At 38.8% G+C, this 24,248-nt stretch overlaps 1 protein-coding gene across 7 annotated transcripts in view; it reads right to left on the reverse strand.

Moving 5' to 3' along the window:
- Positions 1-24,248, reverse strand: part of fhod3b (formin homology 2 domain containing 3b) — a 255,607-nt gene that overhangs the window by 58,626 nt on the left and 172,733 nt on the right. For all 7 annotated transcript variants that reach the window (XM_061953218.1, XM_061953209.1, XM_061953201.1 and 4 more), the window contains one exon: positions 458-552. In XM_061953218.1, the coding sequence (XP_061809202.1) occupies positions 458-552 (95 nt within the window). The remainder of the gene's footprint in view (positions 1-457; positions 553-24,248) is intronic.

Raw genomic sequence — 24,248 nt, forward strand, 5'->3', positions numbered from 1 at the left:
AAAAAAAATAAAGTTTATGAGTTTGAACATCAAATATCTTGTCTTTGTAGTGCATTCAATTGAATATGGGTTGAAAGGGATTTGCAAATCATTGTATTCCGTTTATATTTACATCTAACACAATTTCCCAACTCATATGGAAACAGGGTTTGTATATATATATATATATATATATATATATATATATATATATATATACGTATATATGCATGTATGTTGGGGGCCAATAAAACATGAGCTAAATTAAAGGATACATTTAAGGATGACAGAAGTTTTCATAAGTTAAATAGAAGTGTATGCAACAATCTGACCATCAGCGTGCTGATTATACGGCACAAATACCAAAGTTGATAGCAAGGAGTCTGCACATTTCCGAGAGCAGTCAGTGTGTACATGAGAGTCGACCTTTAGATAAATTGTGCTAGAATAATTGTTTTCATAAATATTGTATTTTTACCTTGGATCCAACGAGGGTGTAGAGCCACTGGATTGTTTCATTGTGGCTGATGAGGCCATTCATGCCGTCCACAAACAGCATTATCTGTCCAAGAGCTGAAGGACCAAAGAAAGAAAGTTTATCTAGTGAAGACTTATTTTCTATCTCACCATTGTCAATGTTTTCACCATAAATTTTACTAGCAACGCACAGCAGATTGTCTTAGCTTGTTGGAATAGATGTATCAAAAATTTTCTTTTTGGACAGTGCAGCCTGCTAACGCATGAGTAATATACAATGCCTGGAAACAAATTATGGAATTACCAGACTTGGAGGATGTTCATTCAGCTTAATTTTGTAGAAAAAAAGCAGATAACAGACATGACACAAAACTACAGTCCTTTTAAATGGCAACTTTCTGGCTTTAGGGAAACACTAGAATAAATACAAAATATAATTTGTGGTGGTCAGTAACAGATTTATTTTTAGGTCAAGCGAGTGAATAAATATGGAATCACTTAATTCTGAGGAAAAAAACACCAAACAAAAAAACACAACAGCACACCACTGGTAATTTGTTGCACCACCTCTGGCTTGTATAACAGCTTGCATCCTCTGAGGCATGGACTTATTGAGTAACAAACAAAACTCTTCATCAATCTTGCTCCAACGTTCTCTGATTGCTGTCATCAGATCAGCTTTGCAGGTTGAAGTCTCGTACTGGACCATTGTCTTCAATTTCAACCACACCTTTTAAATTTGATTGAGATCTGGACTATTTTCAGGCCATGACATAGACCTTATGTATCTTTCTTCAAAGAAAGTCTTCGGTTTTTGCTCTTTGACAAGATGCAATATTATCATGAAAAATTATGTCATCATCCCCAAACATTTTTTTCAATTTTTGGAATAAAATGTGTGTCCAAAATGTCAAAATAATCTTGTGCATTTATTGAAGATGTAATAATGGCCATCTCCCCAGTGCCATTACCTGACATGCAGCTCCATATCATCAATGACTGTAGAAATGTGCATGTTTTCTTCAGGCTGTCATTTTCAAAAATCTTTTTGGAACGGCACCAAACAAAAGTTCTACATCATCACCTTGCCCAATGCATATTCACGATTCATCACTAAATTACTGATCCAGTCATCCATAGTCCACCATTGATTTTCCTTGGCCTATTGGAACCTTGGTTTTCATGTTTAGGTTTTAATGACGGCTTTCGTTGAGCTTTTCTGTATTTATATCCCATTTCCTTTAGGCACTTTCTTAACAGTTCACACTGATGGTGACTCCAGTTTCTGCCCATTTGTTCTTTGTTTTGATGTGTATTTTCTGGTTTGAAGACCTATTGCTCGAAGATTTTTGTCTTGATGCTTTGATGTTTTCCTTGGTCTACCAGTATATGATTGCCTTGTACAACCTTTCCATGTTGTTTGTACTTGGTCCAGATTTTAGACACAGCTGACTGAACAATTAACATATTTTGCAACATTGCGTGATGATATACCTTCTTGAAGAAGCTTGATAGTTCTCTCCTTTTTATCATTTGACATTGTTCGTGATGGAGCCATGATCATACTTGCCAACCTTGAGACCTCCGATTTTGGGAGGTGGGGGGAGAGTGGAGGGAGGGGGGGGGGGGGTCGTGGTTAAAAGGGGAGGAGTATATTTACAGCTAGAAGTCACCAAGTATTTCATATATATATATATATATAAGAAATACTTGACTTTCAGTGAATTCTAGCTATATGTATATATTTATTTTATTATATATACATATATAAAAGAAATACTTGACTTTCAGTGAATTCTAGCTATATGTATATATTTATTTTATTATATATATATATATATATATATATATATATATATATATATATATATATATATATATATATATATATATATATATATAAATAAGAGAAATACTTGAATTTCAGTGTTAATTTATTTACACATAAACACACACATAACACTCATCTACTCATTGTTGAGTTAAGGGTTGAATTGTCCATCCTTGTTCTATTCTCTGTCACTATTTTCTCTGTCACTATTTTTCTAACCATGCTGAACACCCTCTCTGATGATGCATTCTGCTTCGTCTCCTTGTTGTGTGCGCAGTTGTGCACTGCACTCTCTAAAAGCCGTAGATGTTATTGTCACATATGCATGTACAGTAGATGGCAGTATTGTCCTGTTTAAGAGTGTCACAACATTGCTGTTTACGGCAGACGAACTGCTTTACGGTAGACGAAAACGTGACTGCTGCTGTTGTGTGTTGTTGCCGCGCTGGGAGGACGTTAATGAAACTGCCTAGCAATAAACCCACATAAGAAACCAAGAACTCGCCCTCCATCATTCTACAGTTATAACGTGATTGGGCAGGCACGCCGTTTATATTGTGGGAACGCGGACGTGAAAACAGGCTGTCGACACGTCACTCAGGTCCGCATGGAACTGGAGGGGGCGTGGCCTCCAGCTCCGCCTGAATTTCGGGAGATTTTCGGGAGAAAATTTGTCCCGGGAGGTTTTCGGGAGAGGCGCTGAATTTCGGGAGTCTCCCGGGAAATCCGGGAGGGTTGGCAAGTATGGCCATGATTCATGTCAATCAACCTGATGCAACAGCTCTCCAAGGTGTGAAAACTCATTTTTAACTGCAGACTAATGAACAGATTTAATTTGATGCAGGTGTTAGCTTTGGGCATGAACATTCATAAGGCAATTTTATTATTTTTCTCAGAATTGAGTGATTCCATAAGTCCCATTCCATAACGTGTTTTCTGCTTTTATTGCACAAAATTAAACAATCAAATAAACATTTCCCAAGTTTGGTGATTCCATCATTTTTAGAGTGTCCACCCTGAGATCGGTAGGTCGTGAGTTCAATCCTCGGCCGAGTCATACCAAAGACTATCAAAATGGGACCCATTGGTACTTTAACTTTATGGGTTGTATTCAAAAAGCTTACATGATGCATTGTTATTAATTACAAAACTTTGCTTCAAAGAAACCCAAGCTACTTCCAGGGTAAAAAAACTCGTTAAAAAGTAAGCATGCTAACTTCAAAAACAATTTGGCGCACTCATCCCTCAAGTCAGTGGACGTGACCGCAAGGAAAATATTTGAGCAGACCGCTTCGATGGACGCTGACATGACTTCCATGTGTAACCCTAGACATAAATAAGAGAAAATATGAGCTGAGGGATCTCGGTGGGGAAGAGCTCGGGTCAGAGAAGTGTGGGGCTTCTGTTAAAAGAGGAGATTGGGGAGAGGGGGAAGTACAGTATTTTTTATTTTTTTTGAAACAGTAGGAGCTTAGCAGAATCACATCCGCACACACACAAAGGGGTTAATGCGTTCACACTAACAGGATGAGCCCAGCTTGACCCCACTATGGCCATTAATCAGCTGATGGGAAGGATTCCATTCAAACATATTGCGAGTCAGAAAAACTGGTAAAAAAACAACAACAAAAAATGAAGACAATCAGTGAACGTCTTGAGGTAGAGTGGACACTTCGATTTGTCCCAATTGTCGGTTTATTCTTCACACTCTCAATTTCCTCATAAGCAATACTGGAAATAGACGAGTTCATCCATTCCAGGTAACATTTTAACGTACTGTAAATGCTCCCATTAAGTCTCCGGGTGTCAAGTCTACAAAAATAAATACCACCTAGCATCATAAACAGCTGTAGCTGTAGGCAACCCCCTTGATGCAGTTATTATCGCCGCAAGATGCCAGTAGCTGCATTTGAAGTAACATGACTAATCAACATCCAGCAGCTGTGTTCACGTCTGCACGCACTTGAAAATGTTGGTGTTCATCATGTTACTCAAATCAGGGTAGATTAATGCTGATTGAGCAGACTACTATCTGTCGTAATTACAACCTTGGTTCTGTTGCTATGTTTTGCAATATACTTGTTAGGTAACCATGGAGTTAAAGAGTGCTACATTAGAACAGATATGGTTTTATCACAAAATATTTTTTTATGTAACATTTATAAATGAGCTGATAATGTAATAATAATAATAATAAATGCTCATTTGTAAGTATTGTACAGTACTTTGCATGCAGTTCCAATTCCAAGACGTTAGATGGCGGTTGTGTATAGGCTATGGTGTGTTCTATATTGAAGAAGTAGTCTTTGCCATGAAGCTGAATGACCGTCCAGCCTTGTGTTGCGCCCTACAAAGTGTAAATACTGGAAGTTACGTACATCTTAGTTGTAGGTATATTTTCAAATTTGGAGGTGTTAAAATTGCCATGTAAAATTGCTAATACTGATCAGTAGCATGCATATGTAAAAAACAATGTAAGTTAGCATCAAGTTAGCGTATTTTTGAAAAAGTGGAAATTATGTGTACGTGTATATATATATATATATATATATATATATATACACACACACATATATACATATACACTATGCATATACATATATATACATATATATATATATACACATATATATATATATATATATATACACACACATATATATATATATATACACACATATATATATATATATATATACACACACATATATATATATATATATATACACATACATATATATATATATATATATATATATATATATATATATATATATATATATATATATATACATATATATACATGACTTACAATTAATCAATTGTCCAAAATGCTTCTTATTTTGACAGAGAAAATCATCTCTATACATTACTAGAATTACACCTTAACATAGGTTTAGAGCATTTCCAATTCTGACGAGAAATGATGACAAAATAAAGCAGTTTTCCTTGACCAACAGCTCGGTCCAAGACTTAGGCTGGCTTATTTAGAGCTCCTCAGTAGTAGCCCCTAATCTCCTTTTGCTAAACTACTTCTCATGGCATGATGGGATAAGAGGCTGCACCTTCGGTCACATATTTGCCCCGTCCTCATCTTCGGAGGGGCAGGGGCATTATGCCAAAGATAAGCCAGAGGAATTCCCAGGTGCAGCTCCTGACTGTGGACGTGTGCACCAATGCTGCAGTTCATCTTTTATCAATCAGAGTTAATTACTCACAACATGTCAGACCCGAGCATTCCTGACAGTCCTCTCGTGCCGCCATCCCTGATCGGAGGCATGGGCAATGTCGAGACCATATCTGTGTGTGTTTATAAAAACATGATTAACCCACTCAGTCAGCGTGGACTCAAGAGTCACCTTCTACCCTTGACAGCCCCCCTTTCTGGTTGGGAGCGCTGCTGATGGATGAGTGACAGCAGTAATGACATGATGAACAGCTGCTATACTGAGGCCAGAACGAAGCGCCCAGACTCAAACTAAAACACACATGACTTTCCAGACTTTTCCGAGGCGAGCTACAGTCTTATTTTTAAATTGGTAGCGGATGTCCAACCTGCATTAAGCAATATAACAAGCTTATGGTCTTTACAGGGTACAGTAGCATACAGTATATGGAAAAAATGCATACTTGTCTGATATCATTCATCTTGATTTAATTAAAGGGCACCTACTATGCAAACTACTTTTACCTAATGGTACCGATTTTTGTGTATTTGGGATCTGTATTAGTCACAAAACTTGAAATTAATCCATGGAAACATAGCGGAGATATTTATAAAACAATCTTGCCTTCCTTCATACTTCCACTAAACGAACCCTTTGCAATTCTACCAAAGTGTGACGTTGTTCCCGTGTGTGACATCGGCGGATTATCCATATATGTCAGAGATTTACCCAAAGTGCTTTGCCCGAGTCCGCCACTGTAGTCAGCGCTGTAGTCAATACGTTCCTTCTTTTCCTCTATCATCTTGTTGTGGGGCAGACTGGCTCGTACATGCACATGCATCCTCCGCTGTTGCCCTTTGTAATACAAAGTAGCGTATAGTTCTAACTTATATCAGTCAGTAGACTCGATATTGAAGCGCTAAAAACTACAACATGGATGACGGGATGTCGTAGTGGAGGCATGTAAATAAGACCCCCCACAAAACCAGGCATCCTGAAGAGACAGTCACTAAGCAGCTTGAAACATAATCTACAAACCCCGTTTCCATATAAGTTGGGAAATTGTGTTAGATGTAAATATAAACGGAATACAATGATTTGCAAATCCTTTTCAACCCATATTCAATTGAATGCACTACAAAGACAACATATTTGATGTTCAAACTCATAAACTTTATTTTTTTTTTTGCAAATAATAATTAACTTAGAATTTCATGGCTGCAACATGTGCCAAAGTAGTTGGGAAAGGGCATGTTCACCACTGTGTTACATGGCCTTTCCTTTTAACAACACTCAGTAAACATTTGGGAACTGAGGAGACACATTTTTTAAGCTTCTCAGGTGGAATTATTTCCCATTCTTGCTTGATGTACAGCTTAAGTTGTTCAACAGGGACGGCGTGGCGCAGTGGGAGAGTAGCCGTGCGCAACCCGAGGGTCCCTGGTTCAATCCCCACCTAGTACCAACCTCGTCATGTCCGTTGTGTCCTGAGCAAGACACTTCACCCTTGCTCCTGATGGGTGCTGGTTAGCGCCTTGCATGGCAGCTCCCTCCATCAGTGTGTGAATGTGTGTGTGAATGGGTAAATGAGGAAGTAGTGTCAAAGCGCTTTGAGTACCTTGAAGGTAGAAAAGCGCTATACAAGTACAACCCACAACCCAACAGTCCGGGGGTCTCTGTTGTGGTATTTTAGGCTTCATAATGCGCCACACATTTTCAATGGGAGACAGGTCTGGACTACAGGCAGGCCAGTCTAGTACCCGCACTTTTTTTACTATGAAGCCACGTTGATGTAACACGTGGCTTGGCATTGTCTTGCTGAAATAAGCAGGGGCGTCCATGGTAACGTTGCTTGGATGGCAACATATGTTGCTCCAAAACCTGTATGTACCTTTCAGCATTAATGGCGCCTTCACAGATGTGTAAGTTACCCATGTCTTGGGCACTAATACACCCCCATACCATCACAGATGCTGGCTTTTCAACTTTGCGCTATAACAATCCGGATGGTTCTTTTCCTCTTTGGTCCGGAGGACACAACGTCCACAGTTTCCAAAAACAATTTGAAATGTGGACTCGTCAGACCACAGAACACTTTTCCACTTTGTATCAGTTCATCTTAGATGAGCTCAGGCCCAGCGAAGCCGGCGGCGTTTCTGGGTGTTGTTGATAAACGGTTTTGGCCTTGTATAGGAGAGTTTTAACTTGCACTTACAGATGTAGCGACCAACTGTAGTTACTGACAGTGGGTTTTTGAAGTGTTCCTGAGCCCATGTGGTGATATCCTTTAAACACTGATGTCGCTTGTTGATGCAGTACAACCTGAGGAATTGAAGGTCACGGGCTTAGCTGCTTACGTGCAGTGATTTATCCAGATTCTCTGAACCCTTTGATGATATTACGGACCTTAGATGGTGAAATCCCTAAATTCCTTGCAATAGCTGGTTGAGAAAGGTTTTTCTTAAACTATTCAACAATTTGCTCACGCATTTGTTGACAAAGTGGTGACCCTCGCCCCATCCTTGTTTGTGAATGACTGAGCATTTCATGGAATCTACTTTTATACTCAATCATGGCACCCACCTGTTCCCAATTTGCCTGTTCACCTGTGGGATGTTCCAAATAAGTGTTTGATGAGCATTCCTCAACTTTATCAGTATTTATTGCCACCTTTCTCAACTTCTTTGTCACGTGTTGCTGGCATCAAATTCTAAAGTTAATGATTATTTGCAAAAAAAATGTTTATCAGTTTGAACATCAAATATGTTGTCTTTGTAGCATATTCAACTGAATATGGGTTGAAAATGGTTTGCAAATAATTGTATTCTGTTTATATTTACATCTAACACAATTTCCCAACTCATATGGAAACGGGGTTTGTATGCAAAATGTTGACCAAAGAACCACCATTACATGTTATGTAGATCACAAGGAAATGTCTTAAATGTAAAAAAAAAAAAATCACAATATAACCCATTTTAGTTATTATTTATTATACTGCATAAATGTTTAGCTCTGCACTGCGCCATCAAACAGCATGAAAACTGCACCTAATGACACTTCACACAACGTGATTGCTCAGCTGCTGACAGATGACACGTTGTCGCGCCCCAAAGTCAACCTCTAAATGAGCCTATGCTTAGATCGTCCTGAACCAGAAGCAAACAAACATGCAGTGGCAACATAAGATAGACAAATCAAAGATGTAAACGTTTATAAACCCGACCAACAACCGCACAATCACGACCTTTTCCTCTGAGTCATTAAAAGTGCTGCGTCATGGAATTAAGTCAACGCCAGCTGCCGGTTTAGGACATTTAAATGTAAATACACGGAAACCGCACCGACTGCATTTATCCTGTTGGGGCAAAACGATACTGTGACTTGTTTTAAAAAACTAAAATTACCATTCATTATGGAAAATGCAACCCTGGGAAACATCTAATTACTTTCATAGCTGCCACATCGCTGAGCAACAAACTTATTTCCACCTATTTATGATTAAATGACTCATGAAACTGCTCTTGGAGAATATGTTACCTGGGTGTCCAAAAAGTGAAGCACATTTCCCGTTTCTTTTGGTCTTTTTATAGAGATCGTTACTGGGAAAAAACAGAAGTCGTTTTCTTACAGTCTGGTGTTTGCGGAAACAAACTGAACAGTCATCTGTAATCCCTAAAAACTTCACAATTGATATACAACTGAACTTCCTTTTTTCGTTTACCACATACATTTTATACACTTGTTGCCAGGCAGAATACAAACTGGGGATTGTATTTTTATTGCAATATATATTGCAGCTTAAATAATAAATACAATAAATTATTTGGCATATAAATGATAACAGAACCATTTCAAAACGGGTTACAATAATTTGGCTGATTTTCATGTTGTATTATTTTGTCAAAACTATTAGCATACCAATGCTGATACTTCAAATTTTCAAGATCATTAAATTATAATTTTTTTTGATCACAATCATAACCAGACAAAAAACACAGGATGGCAGCCTAACAATAATAAACAAATATTTAAATAATTGTATTATTATTTTATTATTTAGTTTTGGTATATACAAAATAATGTGAGCAAAATAAAGTTAAAAAGAAAAAATACATAAACATAATCAAAAACTACTACTTGCTCCAGTACCAGTGATGGTACTTGTAAGAAACATAGTTTATTTGCCACCATGGATGCAAGGATTGCTTCACACTATGTCTATCTATGTCACTTATATCGTATATCGTCTATATCACGCATCCCTAATGTAGATATTGCGCATCCCTAATGTAAACCGTAGGGCTCAATCAGCATTGCCCCATTGGTCAATTGAATGGCCAACTAGGGTCTGATTGCAGTGTGACACAGGACAGTACATCATTTTGAGGAAGGAGAATATAAGACTATTTGTGTCTCATTTACTATTCTTATCTCATTTATTCTTACGTAGAAGAATATATATAAACCCAGAATATAAAATGGCCACTCTTTTTCCAAGGTTTGATTTTGGAGACTTTCTTTAAAGACAAAATCAAAAATAAAATAAATTATGTTTTTAAGCAAGTTTATAAAGTAACTGGTAATTTATTACAATAAGAATATATTATATTTCTTGGATGTTTTTCAGTTGTTTGATGACTCTGCTTTATTGCTCAACATTATCTTTAAAATTAGCATCATAACTCCTCTGTTTGCTAAGTTGCCCAACATTTGAGCTTGTTTTTTTTTCCCTAGTGTGTTGCAGCTGCATCTCTCCATGCAGGTCACTTAGGGACCTACGATGATTTTCATCTTTCGGATATAAATGTAAAAAGTTACGACGTTGGATACTCGTGTTAAAACAATGCCAAAGCATCACATCAATCAAATCATTTTGCAGTCTGGCTACAATGTGACCTCACGGGGCGGTGGGCCTACTTATTTAGACGTTAAGTCGAGCTCTCAGCCAGCTTCAGGCTATGAGGAAACACGAAAATAAGTCAAATAAAATATAATTTTCATGCGCATAATAACATTGACGTGCGACATGTGGTGACATAAATGCTGCTCTTTTATGCTTTTTTATAATGATTTAAATGGGCAGGTGCAACTAATGTTGTAACCGGGTTAATCTATATTACGTGTCTGGGAAAAAAAAGCGTTGACGACTTCAAGTTATATATTTGATATAAAGTTATATATTGGGGGGGCGTGGTTTCATTTGCAATCTGGGAACGCCTCCAGACACAAACTGACTCAGAATACGGCTTAAAAGAGTTACCGTAGAACAAAATATATGCAACATTTAGCCCAAAACATATCCAAAACAATATATAAACCACAAGGAAGTGTTTTAATTGTAGATTAAAATCCTCATAGGGTCCCCTTTAAGTGTGAGTGACATGAAGAAAAGCTCTGACTTGTTTGATTAGAAGTTATCCGGGATCACTAAATCTATATGTTTCGCACAACATGACAATTTTTTTCCAGAATTTTGTAGTTCTGACAATAAAAAGACCAAATTCCATTTCAGAAGATGCTCGTTCTAAGAAGGCTCCAGCCCAAATAAAGGATAAGAAAATAGCATTTTCTATTCAGGTCAACAGAAAACAGCACTGTAAGTGATTATGAGACATATTTTGCACCACTCTCCCTAACCCTAAAGGCACTTTCCTTATTGTACTAACATGGATAACAATAAATACTATTGCTGAGACCTGGATTTTCCCCCAGAATCTACTGTATAACAGACAACACTGGAGAATTAACAAAAAGAGAATGTGATCGCTGAGACTCTGCAGGACACCGTCCACTTCAAGCACTGATCTGAGGCCAAAAATGTTGGCCTCCATTTGGTTTAATCACGAGCAGCTCTACAATACCTCACACAAAGTATAACAATAACAACGTCTCTGCCCCCTTGTGCATGGATGTCACGTAATGAGATGCTGGCAGACGGTATGCTGCCTTCAAAGCTCAATGATTGGAATTTAAATGTATCCACCATGGGAAAGGCCAGGCCGGGGAGAAAACACATGGCCTTAAGGACAACAAGCAAAGACCGTTGGTATGAAAGAACCACAGCGGCAGTTCTGAAAGTGTTTCTTAAAGACCTCTCTGTCGTAAACCGCAGCAATTACGTTGCAAATCCGCAAAAATGTGCAGGAAGGGTTGCTCTCTGACCATGCCAAGGTGAGAAAATCTGAGGTTTGGGTGGCAGCGCCAACATGAGTCAGCAAGCTTATCTGGGAAGATGCGTGAAATCAACACAAGAGCCTCCCTTTCCAAACTCATTCATCACTTTGCCCCCTCGGTTGTTAATTCTGAAAATGTATACAAAACTGGGTCAGTCGGACTGTCCGTCATTGCCGAGAATTTATTTTATCAGCACTTTGGGAAAGAGGCCAAATCTCCATCCCGTCCAGGCTCTTATCTGGCTGTGCTGTGCATTAGCAAGCAGCTGTACTCACAGGTCAGATGCGTGCAAGCTTCCATGTGCTCACGTTAGTTGGACAATCTTCACTCAGAGTGCTTTTTGCTATAGAAACTGTTTAATGTCCATTCTTGTTCTATTATGCCTCTGAAAGCGCGGCCAACGTCAACATTTCAACATCACATGCAATAACATTAACATCCATTTAAAGGCAAAACCCAAAAGAATAGGAAGTCCATTGGAAACAACAGCTGTAAGCCACAAAGTGAAGAAATGGCAGAAATAAAACCAAAACAACGAGCTGAAATACATGAAAAGATTTTAGAACTTGTAAGTGGATTTATAAGCGATGACTGAGTCCTGCCAAAAACAAGATTTTATACCTTGGAAGCTCTGAAGATTATGGACTTGTAGGTTGAATAATTCAGAATCGGACAACGTTATTGACTAAAATACGGTCAACAATATTAACGTTGGCCGCAGCAGGTTATGGACGACGTAAAAAAAAAAGAATGGTGTTCTCTGAAAGTTAAATTCCCATTATTTATCATTTAATGACTGAATATATGACAGTATTTCCCCCTGAGCAAAACAGGTTGTTGCATATTATTTTTGTTGTATCATGCAAACCTCCAAGTGAGTCAGAGCTTTTCTCCCTATCACTTACACACAGGCCCCATCATTTACCCTGCATTCCTGTGCGCGGGGAAAGATGCAACCCGCCAGCAGAAAGTGGATATTTCATTACAACATCTGGTTTCGGTGAGCAAAGTCTATTTTTAACGGCCAAATTCTCGGTGCATCACTAGTCAATAGTGCGCAAATAATAGACCATATGTAATATATGAATACATATTGTGATTCCGAAGAAATAGCGATTGTTGAAAGACCAGAATTGACACTGTGGCGTATTTGCTTACATGTGAGTTGAAAAGTAAAGCTCCCGTAGATCCACGCTGATGCCCTTGTCTCCTCTACTTAACAACCATAAAAAGATAAAACCCTCCCAAATATATTACACCCTATACCGTATTTTTCGGACTATAAGTCACAGTTTTTTTCATAGTTTGGTCGCTCCAGTGCGACTTATATATGTTTTTTTCCTTCTTTACTATGCATTTTCGGCAGGTGCGACTTATACTCTGAAAAATACGGTACATATACATTCATATATTACTTTGCATGTTCTCCCCGTGACTGCGTGGGTTCCCTCCGGGTACTCCGGCTTCCTCCCACTTCCAAAGACATGCACCTGGGGATAGGTTGATTGGCAACACTAAATTGGCCCTAGTGTGTGAATGTGAGTGTGAATGTTGTCTGTCTCCAGCACCCCCCGCAACCCAGAAAGGGACAAGCGGTAGAAAATTGATGGATATTATATTACTTTAATTTATTTTCACGTGAAAACCACCCTTTTTTAAGATGTGACGACCATATTTATTATTTTCTAATAGTAGCGACTTCCTTGTTCATTTACGGAATCTGATCAACTTCCTTTGTTTTCACTTCGAACTGCGCATGCAAGTGACGTCTGGGCCTGTGCATGTTTACACTGGACTCTGATAAAGATCACATTTTATTTGCAGTGTAATTAGTCAGCTGGAAAAATTCAGATTTCAAAAATATCCGATTTGGGCCACTTTGGCATGCAGTATCGCAAAAACCGCTGCCTGACCAAGGCTCAGAAAATCTGCAAAGACTCCTACTACCCCCACCAAGGACTGTTTTCACTGCTGGACTCTAAAAAGAGGTTCCGCAGCCTCCGAAGCAGAACTTCCAGGTTCTGTAACAGCTTCTTCCCTCAGGCCGTAAGACTCTTGAACGCATCATAATTGAATTATCCCCTCAACTGCCCCCAAAATGGATTAACTCGCTGGAATAAAAAAGACAATATAACATACATTCATAAACGTGGACGCATGTGAAAAAGTGCAATATATTTATCTGTACAGTAATCTATTTATTTATTTATATATACTTATATATATTTATTTATTTTATATATATATTATATATATTATTTATATATATTTATTTATTTATATATGCACCTTATTGCTTTTTTATCCTGCACTACCATGAGCTTATGTAACGAAATTTTGTTCTTATCTGTGCTGTAAAGTTCAAATTTGAATGACAATAAAAAGGAAGTCTAAGTCTAAGTGTAAACGAGTCAAAGGGACCAGGGAAAATGCAACACAAAACCCGACCAGGAAAAAAAAAAATCAAATGTTGGGAAAGTAAACAGAAGAGGAGTTTATGATGTTAAGATCATGGTGATTAAGGAAGCAGAGTCATCAAACATGCCTTTTCATCTACCAGTTGTTATTTCACCTATTCTAAAACAACAAGAAACTAGATTTTATAGTTGTTTTGTCTTAAAATAAGGTGTTTTCTATTTCTTGTAAAAGAAGGGTTGTCTTATATTCAGGGACATTTCCTATTTGGGTTAGTCCTGGAACTGGTTTTGTTTAAGTTTTAAATGTCCTGTTTTCTAATGTACAGTTTTTTTTGTAACATAATTAGAGCCATTTAAACATGAAAAACAGCCATATAGTCACCATTAGACTTGTTGCAGCCAATATTGTAGCCTTCAGTGTGTTCTACTGATTACAGTACTTATCGGTAGTCCGGAGGATCCTCCAAGCATTAACGCTTTGGCCGCCCACTACAACACGTCCACAACCTGGAAATACTTTGTCACATCCTGGGGAATTCCTCAAAGTTAGAACTGGGCTTCGAGTACTGAAACCACGGGCGTATGTTGTTCTGCCAAAAGTTGGTCACCTTGACAGTCGCAGCTATGACCATTAACTCTGTTGTTAGTGTTCTGTGATGTTAGCATTCTGTGATGTTAGCATTGTGTGTCCCGCGATGTCATTCCACATCACTTACACCAGAGGCTCACCAATACCATGTGGAGCGGATGATGTACTTCTTGCATCTCGTCTTTTGACATCGCTCGCGCCAAAGGCTTACTGATTTGGAGACGTGTTATTGATGAGGCAGGCGTTGGAAGATGAAGTGCACCCAAAAGTTGGTAAAATTGATTTTTGCGGTGAAGATACAGTAGCGCCATGATTAGCCGCCGTGTTGTTAGTGTTATTCTCCCTTGACACGGAAACCGGGTTGAGTTTGTGTTTATTTGGAACATGCATGTAAGCATACAACATGATACAACACAATTTCCAGTTTCTCTATTCAACATGTTCGAAAAGGAGTAGGAAGAAGCAGCTTATTTAATCTTACCCCTTTTCCTTTACATAGCAGTTGCTAAAACTTTTGTTCACTTCCTGTTCTCAATTTATTCACAATATACTCCATAAGTAATCACAATAAAAATAAATACATAATAATTAGTGAAGTAAGTTATATTTCATATGGCGAGATGAGTAAGATTATCTAGAAAATTAATGGATGGATGAGATAAGTTCAGAATGTATATCATTGTTCTTCTTTGTACTTTGTAAACATTTTATGTTTGAAGAGTTTCTTGAAGTGGATCACATTAGTACATTGTTTTATTTATTTGCTTAATCCATTCCATAATTTACTTCCACATACTGATATACTGAAGGTCTTAAGTGTTGTACGTGCGTACAAATGTTTTAAATTACATTTTTCTTTAAGATTATATTTCTCCTCTTTTGTTGAAAATAATTGTTGAATACTCTTGGGTAGCAGATTGTAGTTTGCTTTGTGTATAATTTTAGCTGTTTGCAAATTCACTATATCTTGGAATTTCAGTATTTTCGATTCAATGAATAAAGGGTTTGTATGTTGTCTATATCCAACATTATGTATTATTCTAATTGATCTTTTTTGTAACACTGTTGATGAATGAAGTGTACTTTGGTAGTTATTTCCCCATATTTCGGCACAATAAGTCAGATATGGTAACACTAGTGAGTAGTAGAGAATATGAAGTAATTTTTGGTCTAGAACATGTTTTGCTTTAATCATTATTGACATGTTTCTTGCTACTTTATGCTGTATATTTTTTACATGAGATTTCCAGTTAATTTTATCATCAATTATTATACCTAGAAATTTGGTTTCATTTACTCTTTCAATTTCTATTCCGCATTTTTGTATTTGTGTTTGACTTTGAATATATTTATCAATAGTTGCACCATAAAAAAAGAAAATAAGAAACATGTACTCTAATACACATAAGACATAAATACAACTTAATTTAACATTTAATTCAGGCAAAAAATCTGTAGAAAATGCTTTCAAAAATGTGTGACTTACAAACCCTGTTTCCATATGAGTTGGGAAATTGTGTTAGATGTAAATATAAACGGAATACAATGATTTGCAAATCATTTTCAACCCATATTCAGTTGAATATGCTACAAAGACAACATATGTGATGTTCAAATAGATAAACATTTTTTTTTTTGCAAATAATTATTAACTTTAGAATTTGATGCCAGCAACACGTGACAAAGAAGTTGGGAAATGTGGCAATAAATACTGATAAAGTTGAGGAATGCTCATCAAACACTTATTTGGAACATCCCACAGGTGAACAGGCAAATTGGGAACAGGTGGGTGCCATGATTGGATATAAAAGTAGATTCCATGAAATGCTCAGTCATTCACAAACAAGGATGGGGCGAGGGTCACCACTTTGTCAACAAATGCGTGAGCAAATTGTTGAACAGTTTAAGAAAACCCTTTCTCAACCAGCTATTGCAAGGAATTTAGGGATTTCACCATCTACGGTCCGTAATATCATCAAAGGGTTCAGAGAATCTGGAGAAATCACTGCGCGTAAGCAGCTAAGCCTGTGACCTTCGATCCCTCAGGCTGTACTGCATCAACAAGCAACATCAGTGTGTAAAGGACATCACCATATGGGCTCAGGAACACTTCAGACACCCACTGTCAGTAATTACAGTTGGTCGCTACATCTGTAAGTGCAGGTTAAAACTCTCCTATGCAAAGCGAAAACCGTTTATCAACAACACCCAGAAACGCAGTCGGCTTCGCTGGGCCTGAGCTCATCTAAGATGGACTGATACAAAGTGGAAAAGTGTTCTGTGGTCTGACGAGTCCACATTTCAAATTGTTTTTGGAAACTGTGGACGTCGTGTCCTCCGGACCAAAGAGGAAAAGAACCATCCGGATTGTTATAGGCGCAAAGTTGAAAAGCCAGCATGTGTGATGGTATGGGGGTGTATTAGTGCCCAAGACATGGGTAACTTACACATCTGTGAAGGCGCCATTAATGCTGAAAGGTACATACAGGTTTTGGAGCAACATATGTTGCCATCCAAGCAACGTTACCATGGACGCCCCTGCTTATTTCAGCAAGACAATGCCAAGCCACGTGTTACATCAACGTGGCTTCATAGTAAAAGAGTGCAGGTACTAGACTGGCCTACCTGTAGTCCAGACCTGTCTCCCATTGAAAATGTGTGGTGCATTATGAAGCCTAAAATATCACAAAGGAGACCCCCGGACTGTTGAACAACTTAAGCTGTACATCAAGCAAGAATGGGAAAGAATTCCACCTGAGAAGCTTAAAAATTGTGTCTCCTCAGTTACCAAACGTTTACTGAGTGTTGTTAAAAGGAAAGGCCATGTAACACCGTGGTGAACATGCCCTTTCCCAACTACTTTGGCACGTGTTGCAGCCATGAAATTCTAAGTTAATTATTATTTGAAAACAAATAATAATTTATGAGTTTGAACATCAAATATATTTTCTTTGTAGTGCATTCAATTGAATATGGGTTGAAAAGGATTTGCAAATCATTGTATTCTGTTTATATTTACATCCAACACATTTTCCCAACTCATTTGGAAACGGGGTTTGTAGTAAAGCCGCAGTATTTGGAGCACAACGTGGCAATGGACAACTATAGACAGCTTATGAAATATGTGCAATACTACAAACCTGTCATTTTCGCCATTTCCTCCAACTAGACTCTGATTGAAAGTCTGTTTGCCGTGACAATACAAGTTTACTGCACATCCCTTACAGCTAAGTGGATAAGACATGCTCATGAATAACTTGTCCATGCGTCCAGACATTCGAGCAAGACAACTTCAGCCCGCTGCCAAAATGTCTCCAGTCTCCAAACTGACTGCCAGACCTACAAGGAGGCCGCAGTAGTTACTGGAACACGACAGGAGGATGCTTCCATTTTGGGGAAGACTACATGTCTGCCAGTGTTTGACATTTCAGTCCCTAAAGACATGCAAACAAATCAAATAGGACACAGTGATCCAGCGCTGCAGACACTACTAGACTCTGCAAAATAACAGCGAGGCCTAAGCTGAGCACACATTAGATGGATTCCTTTATACTGTACATCCAAATGTGCTCTATATTTAAAGAGATACCTCAGCGCTTATAAATGAAAACTTGTTGAAAGCTCAACTGATGAGCTTGTCCACGTCAAGTCCTGCAGGGAGAGACTTTGGAGGGGAGCCATAAAACGACATCCTTCCAGCAGTAAGGTCAAGAAAAAGACATGCATGTGGTAATAAAGTACAGTATATTGTGTCTTTAGTTACAGTGGGCTACATAACACAACTACAATACTATAACAGTGTAATGTATTTGTTTGCAATCTGTCATCCAGCATCAATGACAAACTGCAATCCTTGTAAAAACTTCATAGGCAAAAAATCCTGACAGAAAAGTCGATGCAGCAACACAGGGTTGGGGGTTTGGGGGTTCGAGCATGCAGCAGCAGAATATAGGTCATGCAGGTGGGGATAAATGGTCTACCCGTGCCAGGGGGGATATGGAAGGGGTCTTTTGAGTTTCACATGAGATCGAGTGTGTTTTTTGGAGGGTCAGGGGGTCACTGGTATGATCACGGCTCACATCTTAACCAAAACCATGTCACCAGGTCAGGTTTTGCTTTCATGTTAAAAGGTTGCTGAGTCAAAAGCTTTTTAGGAACGTAACGTTTTAATTGTGTTGTCAGAGCGCGGGGCGTATGGAGCCATTTGGAGAGAAACCATACCGGAGGCTAAATGTCACCGGCGGGGTTGAGAAGTTGCAGGATGAAAACATGTGCGGCGCTCATTTGCTACATTTCCTCTCACACGTGCAGTGGTTTCTGAAGACGCAATCCAATCAGAGTAACCAACCATAAAATAGAGAGCGAGAAAAGACTCAAACTTGCAAAGCAAACATATGATGTTAAAGTTAAAGTACCAATGATTGTCACACACACACTAGGTGTGGTGAAATGTGTCCTCTGCATTTGACCCATCCCCTTGTCCACCTCCTGGGAGGTGAGGGGAGCAGTGGGCAGCAGCGTTGCCGCGCCCGGGAATCATTTTTGGTGATTTAACCCCCAATTCCAACCCTTGATGCTGAGTGCCAAGCAGGGAGGTAATGGGTCCCATTTTTATAGTCTTTGGTATGACTCGGCCGGGGTTTGAACTCACAACCTACCGATCTCAGGGCGGACACTCTAACCACTAGGCCACTGAGTAGGTGTCCGTCACGACTCTTAGGGCAACACTGATCAATAATTGGCAATTAGGAGAATAAAGTCGTAATCTTAACAAGTGAATTTCATGCACAAACCTAAATACACAGTGATGACTAGTGCCGCTCTACAATCTCACCGTTTGCCTCTAGTGTTGGGACGGTACAGAAAACACGCTTTTTGGGAAAATATTTTATATTATTTATTATAAATACTAATACACGTTCCCTGAGGTCACACGAGCCTCCCCTGGCATTGCACCGCACCCCCCCAGGGCGCCTATTTAAGAAAGACTGGTTTAATGCAACTTTTGTAACTTAACGCAAGTTCATGCTCACTATATTTTTTCTTACAAGATACCTTTTTTCGAATGAAAGTTTTGACTCAGTACTTGTTCCTTAATAAACGTGATTGCATGCTTAAAAGCGGCAGAACATTCCAGGATTTCTTATACAGTACAGTAAAAGTTTATCTTCATACTGTACATGTGTCAGCCATACCTGTTTTTTCTCCCACACATTTCCTTTATCATACTCTTGAGATTGCATCTCCGTCCTCTTTCATCTGCTCCCGTTCATCATTCTTGCATGCAGCGAGAGCGCAGCTCACTGCTCCCATAAACAACCAGTGTGCACATGTGTCCATGCAGCCGACGGGCCACAGTAAAAGGCCTGCGACTCTGTGGAGCAGCCAGGCAGTAACACGGCCAGACGACACAATACACAGTGTTTCCGACGACAGCTTCCAGCAGCACGTTAAAGACAGCCACACCTGGACTTTCACTTAATTCTCACCAAATGGTCAAACCAGCAAGGAGCGGATTGTGTTACACTCTGTCAAGTGTATGAAAACTCTTGTCGGGGTACCTTGCACGAAAACAATGAGCCTGATGTCAAAAAGGCTTGAGCACATCAAAAACGCCGTTATGTCAACATGGCTGATCTTTGGCATCAAAGTAGAGTGGTGCCTCAATTTAGGAGTATTTCACATTGTGAGCATAACTTTGAGCTACAAGCCTCCCAGCTGTTGGTTGAAATAGGAATAGTCCACATCCCACAGCTAGAGATCGACACAATCCTGTCTTCCAACCACAAGCACAGAGAAAGTGAGTGCAAATGAGAGCGCAGAGTAAAAGAAGATACGTTAAAAACACGACCAAGCCAAGACTAGGAGAGGGATCCGGCCTGCACGTAAGCCAAGGGCGCCAATCCAAATGGCAGACATTTATCTATGAGAATATGGAGAAGCTGCCAATAATGTGTCAGTTCGTCTACAAACTGGGCAATCAAGCATTAACCTTTCCTCACTGGGTCTTGTGCAGACATACATATCGCTTGCTGTCAACTTTGACCTCTTTGGTCCGTCACTCAAAGACATCCGTGTGCAACATAACAATAACAATTCCTATTGTTACATGACGGAAAAGCAGCTGGTAAAAGATACCGCAAAAATCCACTCGCCAAATTAAATGCTGCACATTATTATTATACTTCATAAAACTACTATAACTGTTTGTAGTATGTTCTATTCATTCATTCAAACATTGTTATTACATGAAATTTTGTTTTTGAAAGGCATGTTACAGGGTAAAATTGTGCTGATTTTGGGGGGAAACACCGATTTAATTAATTTAAATGCATTTTAATGGCCGACGTTGATCTGAGATACACGTGTTTTGAGTTAGAGTTGGAATCAACAGTGTACAATGTACATATTGTACCTATGCTACTGTGAATATAAATGGTAATTAATCTAATATATAACAATTAAGGGCAGCACGGTGGCAGAGGGGTTAGTGCATCTGCCTCACAATACGAAGGTCCTGAGTAGTCTTGGGTTCAATCCCGGGCTCGGGATCTTTCTGTGTGGAGTTTGCATGTTCTCCCCGTGACTGCGTGGGTTCCCTCCGGGTACTCCGGCTTCCTCCCACTTCCAAATACATGCACCTGGGGATAGGTTGATTGGCAACACAAAATTGGCCCTAGAGTGTGAATGTTGTCTGTCTATCTGTGTTGGCCCTGCGATGAGGTGGCGACTTGTCCAGGGTGTACCCCGCCTTCCGCCTGATTGTAGCTGAGATAGGCTCCAGCGCCCCCCGTGACCCCAAAGGGAATAAGCGGTAGAACATGGATGGATGGATATAACAATTAGGGCTGTCAATGTTAACATGATAACCCATGTGATCAATCACAAAAAAATTGTGTATAATGTATACACGCATAATAATCACAACATTTATTTTAATCACACACGCTCCTTTAACTTTTAATATATCATTTTATGTTTGAATACCTCTATAACTGATAATAGTAGTTCAGCTGGGATATCCTCATTTCAAAATTAGATTAACAGCCCCGAAATATTGTTATTGTTTTCATTTTGATGTCCCGCCGTCTACCGTTTGACCAATTAGAAAGGCCGAGAGTGTGTCACATCCAGGTTGACAGTTAAGCACCGCCCTCTTCGTCGAGCTATTGCCACTGGTAAAGTTACTAAACATGTCAGACCTTAGTAAATATAAAAGGCGTTGTTACGATTCTCAACTTATTCATGACAAAGCAAGGAACAAAACGAGGACTTGAGTCAGAGATGCCTTTGAAAGATGGAGACGATTGAAGGCAGAGAAGATTTTTTATCTGACGCCAAACTTGCTAATTATCTCCTTGATAGATAAGTCAGGCATTTAAGTTTTCTTATTACTTGTAATAAATGGAAATTTAAATTTTGTATGTAAACAATATTGTACAATACAGTCTATGATCTTGTCTAACAAAGCTAGTATGTTCATGCACCGAATACTCAGCATGCTAGCCCGGTCAATGACACATCGACATACAGGCTAATGGGGGAAATATATTCCCGTTAGCCTGTATGTCGATTTGAATTTGAACTGACAGGGCAAAACATATTTTCGAAAAATAACACCTATGTGGATATGGGTATTGTCAGTGCATATTTCGTTCTCAATATGCTGACACGCTGAGGAAATGGGTTCCAACATTAGCACGGCTGTCATCATGGCAATGTGAATGTATGGAGACAGCCAAATCACATGATAAAATAATTCTTCATTCATGTTTGCATATTGTGGACTACATGTACCAAGTTATATGGCAATCTGAAACGTTTGAAACAGTAGCCTAAAAGCATACCTTGGTAAAATGCCTCCTCTTTAGTTTTGGGTGTACATTAGGCTGCTAAGCACACTCTACTTATTTTCACCAGTATAACCATTGCTAGTGGTGATTGTAGTTTGTTTTAGTCTTTGTTTTCTGATAGTACTGACTATAACCTTGTAATTGCCATTTGTTGTGATATTGTACGCAGGCATGACATACTTCTTCCTGAAAATAGCCTCATTTCTGTGTACACTGTGTTGGTTAGAGATTTGTCATTGACAACATGATTGTCTATTCAGCTATTATGGTCCCAGCACCTCAACCCCTAGTAAGAGGCAGTGGAAGTTTGAAGTTCCTTGGAGTCGCCCAGTCGATCGAGCTGGATTCGGCTGCGTATCTGGCAACCTCAGTCAGGGAGAGAGGGAGGGCACTACAACATTTTTGACCGTGATTGCAGTACCATTTCTGGCAACATTATTACATATGGCTCATTTAACAGTGGATTGTTACCTGAAAGGCAGGTAGGTTGTTATAATGTCAGTGATCAGGTTGATGCAAACGTCAGTCCAAAGATGAGTGAGGAGACTTGCTGGTGAGCTCACTGGCCAAGTTTGCTTTAAAATACAGCTGACTGGACTTTAGATAAAACTTTGTTTTGCTTTGTAGAGCTTTTCGCTTTTGTGGTTGCATGTATTCATTATTGCAAGTGTAGCAAAGCAATTACCATAGCAACACAGACGCCAAGTTTTATTCGTTAATTATGGTATTTTAGAAGTGCAGACACTATCAAGTGGCGTAATATCCAACTTTCCAACATTCAAATGAATGGGGCGAAAATAGGTCAATGTTACATTTTCATTATTATTACCTTTTTAGTTGTCAGTTACATTATCAGTAGATACAGTTTTGCAATATTTTGGCACATTGGGTGTTGTGTTCAGCAGAAAGTAAACAGTAGTTTTAGGTGTGGGTCACTTAAAAATGTGATGTATTATAATAATAATTATTATTGTAACAAACAACAAACATTTGACCCCTTGATGCAAGCCGAATGGCTGAAACGCGTTGATGCTGAGTAAAGAACATTTACATGGCGTAAATAATAAAATAATATACAAGATAAGAGACTGTCCTGTATTTTGCTTTTTTTTTTTTTTTTAATATGTTGTCTTTATTCTAATCAGAATCAGAAATACTTTATTAATCCCTGAGGGGAAATTAAAATGATAACTTTAACACAGTGGTTCTTAACCTGGGTTCGATCGAACCCTAGGGGTTCGGTGAGTCGGCCTCAGGGGTTCGGTGGAGGTCAAGACACACCGGACTCATCGTGTAAATACAAACTTCTCCCTATCGGCGTATTACGGATACGGCAACAGTTGACTGGTTTGCAGGTGTGTAATTTGTTGTGAGTTTATGCACTGTGTTGGTTTTGTTGTTTGAACAAGGTGATGTTCATGCACGGTTCATTTTATGCACCAGTAAAACAACATGGTAACACTTTAGTATGGGGAACATATTCACCATTAATTAGTTGCTTATTAACATGAAAATTAGTAACATATTGGCTCTTAACTAGTCATTATTAAGTACTTATTAATGCCTTATTCGGCATGGCCTGATTATAGCGCCTCTAACCCTCTAACTCTGACCCTAACCCTAACCAAATATCTCTAAATTAAGTCTTCATTACTTAAAATATTTTCCTCTAGTGTCCAAATAACTCTAAATTAAGTCGTTGTTACTTAGAATATGTTACCCATACTAAAGTGTTACCAAAAACATAGAACTTTGTCT

Source organism: Nerophis lumbriciformis, linkage group LG04 (genome assembly GCF_033978685.3).
Source record: "Nerophis lumbriciformis linkage group LG04, RoL_Nlum_v2.1, whole genome shotgun sequence".
NCBI lineage: Eukaryota > Metazoa > Chordata > Actinopteri > Syngnathiformes > Syngnathidae > Nerophis > Nerophis lumbriciformis.